This window comes from Austrofundulus limnaeus, unplaced genomic scaffold, assembly GCF_001266775.1.
Source record: "Austrofundulus limnaeus strain Quisiro unplaced genomic scaffold, Austrofundulus_limnaeus-1.0 Scaffold90, whole genome shotgun sequence".
NCBI classification, from domain to species: Eukaryota; Metazoa; Chordata; class Actinopteri; order Cyprinodontiformes; family Rivulidae; genus Austrofundulus; species Austrofundulus limnaeus.
In genome coordinates, this window is record NW_013952492.1 from 1,744,539 (window position 1) to 1,747,205 (window position 2,667).

General features: G+C 38.8%; 1 protein-coding gene across 1 annotated transcript; it reads right to left on the bottom strand.

Moving 5' to 3' along the window:
• Positions 1–2: 2 nt before the first annotated feature.
• On the bottom strand, positions 3–2,347 carry LOC106520342 (zinc finger BED domain-containing protein 1; the record flags this gene model as incomplete). The annotated part of the gene is given in 2 exon segments (XM_014012368.1): positions 3–845; positions 1,441–2,347. Coding segments are annotated over 2 exon segments (1,200 nt in total). The 5' UTR covers positions 2,330–2,347.
• Between the last annotated feature and the right edge of the window lie 320 nt (positions 2,348–2,667).

Below are 2,667 nucleotides of genomic sequence, written 5' to 3' on the forward strand. Positions count from 1 at the left end.
GTATGTAACTTTGTTTTTGTTGTGCAGGTAATTTACAAGGTAAACATCTTACTCTCTTATTCTATAAATCACACAAACATAAATAAATGTGCAACCGTATTAAATAAGTATCTAAACAAGAAACAAAAACCCTGAGTGTGAAGTTTCAAATATTCACATTTTGCAAAATGTTGTGGTTAATTGTGCACTTAATTATGTAATTAAGTGTTCACAAAGTAAACATTCAACTCTTCTACTCTTAAATCACACAAACATAAATAAGTGTGTAACTGCCTGTCTTAAATAAAAATATTTAAACAATAAACAATGAGTGTGGAACTTCTAGTATTCAAGTATTGTAGTGCAACTTGGCTGCAGTATTTTCAGAACAGTTTTCACACATTTTGAACTTTTACAAATCGTGGGCAAGGAAAACCAGACGGTCCACAGCATCTGGTTTGAGGGCTGCCCTGTGGCACGTGACAATGTTCCCTCCAGTGCTGAAAGCTCTCTCTGATGGAGAACTAGTAGCAGGGATACACATGTACTGCCTGGCTAGCTTGGCAACTTGTTGATGGACTCCAGCACATCCACATCCTGCCAGGTGAGCACCAGGTGCCTTGATTTTCTCTCTGATTTGAGAACCTGACTAATGGCTTTCTCCTGCTCAAGTACTCTTTTAATCATTTTTTGACGTGATCCCCACCTGGTGGGTGTCTCAGTTGTCAATATGTGCTTTGGAAGACCAAGTTCATCCTGTGCAACGGCCAGGTCTCTTCTTTTTTCCCATGAGTAAGAGAAAGCTGAAACGACCTTTTTACAGGCTCCAATGGCACGATGTATCCGATCATCTTTCACACCAGACTCTGTAAAAACAGCAAATAATTCTATTAGTTTAAGTCAAAAGATTAGATTTACCAGTATTACTCCCTCAAGATGCAAATTTACAGTGTTGCTGCAGGAAGGATAACAGAATAAAAGTGTTTAAAACATTTTATCTGTTCATAAAAGAGAGAAAAAAAGAACTAAAACACTGACAATACATTGCACATTATCTGTTGCACTGAAACAGAGAGAAGTTTATAGCACATTGTATTATTAAAAGTGGATGAAACTCAGTGAGGAATACCAGAAATAAATGAAAATAAAAAATACAGTTTACTGTATATATAGGACAACTACACCAGTCATAAAGTGAATAAAATCCAATATACATCCCACACCTGGTTTTGTAACCCAAAAAATGTTAATTGTAATATAATAAATGACACAAAGTAACAGTGTTCTAATTTATAACCTCCACAAATGACTTCCCCAGAGGTACACTATACAAAATTCACATTTCATGTCATGTAAATAATACATTAATAGAAATAATTTATAATATGCAGTAATTATACAATTTTTAACTTTTTTTTCCAGTTGTTTATAAAAGATTATTATACAGGTACTGTTACATACCTATAGCTGTGTGAAGCCTGTGCCCGAAGCACTGCAGTCTTGTCCAGTTGTTGATTTGGGCTGCCTTCTTGATGTTGGTCCCAATGTCTGTGGTGATAGCTACTAGCTTGTTTTCTGCTAGTCCCCAGGATTCCAGTGCTTCCTGCAAGCCTACAGCAAGCAGTTCCCCAGTGTGGTCATTTGGGAAGTAGCTCGTCTGGAGACAGTAGCTTTTTAAAAGCCAGTCTTCATTGATAAAATGAACCGTCAGGCTCAAATACAGCTCCATTGTGCGGCTTGACCACATATCAGCTGTCGTCGCATAGTGTGGGACAGTAGCCACCTCTGTTTGTAGCTTTTCTCTGTGCTCTTGGTACAATGCGGGGATCGATGTTTGGCCAAAATATTTCCGACTTGGTATGATATAGCGGCTATCCAGCGTTTTGACAAGAGCTCGAAAACCTTCTTTTTCTACAGCGCTTAACGGGACCATGTCTTTAGCAATGTGAAAAGTGATGGCATTTGTTATTTCAACCCACTGCTTGCTTTTTTTCTCGTAAGGAGTACCTTTGCCGAACGCGTCTGCAAGTGATGTTTGACTTGACTGTCCTGCTGAAGCTTTCCCGTGTTTGGTTGTGGAAGCAGCCACTTTAAGTTTTAAAAAGTCTTCATATTCTAATTTGTGTTTGCGADTGAGATGGTGTTGCAGATTGCTTGTGTTGCCGCCAGCGGCAACAATTTTACTTCGACAGACTTTACAAATAACTGACGTTTGATTGGCATCCGAGGTTTTGAAGCCGAAATAATTCCACACAAAAGAAACTACCCCTCTTTTAGGCACAAGTTCTTCTTGGCTATCATCCTCAAATGGTACGTCTGCCACCACTCCTTCAGCTGTATCTTTATCCATCTCTTTTCACACTCTCACCCTCCTCCACAGCACTCGCTACTGCTGCTCGTGCATTCAGCGGTGTAGCAATGAAAACGATCCGTGGTGAAACAGGACATTGGCGCGCATGTTCCAAGGTTTAATAAAACCGGTGTACTGAAAATTCATATCATAACAAAAATAAAAACCAGTTTTCGGTACAAAACGGTATACCGCCCAGCACTAATTTTGGTCATTATGAAAGTGGATTTTTGGGAAGCTCATTGTCCACAAAGTTCACTCTTCAGTATGCACATGCTTTCAGGCTGTGTCTAACTTTGTTTATGTTTCATTTCATCTTTTTGTTTAAAGCATATAGA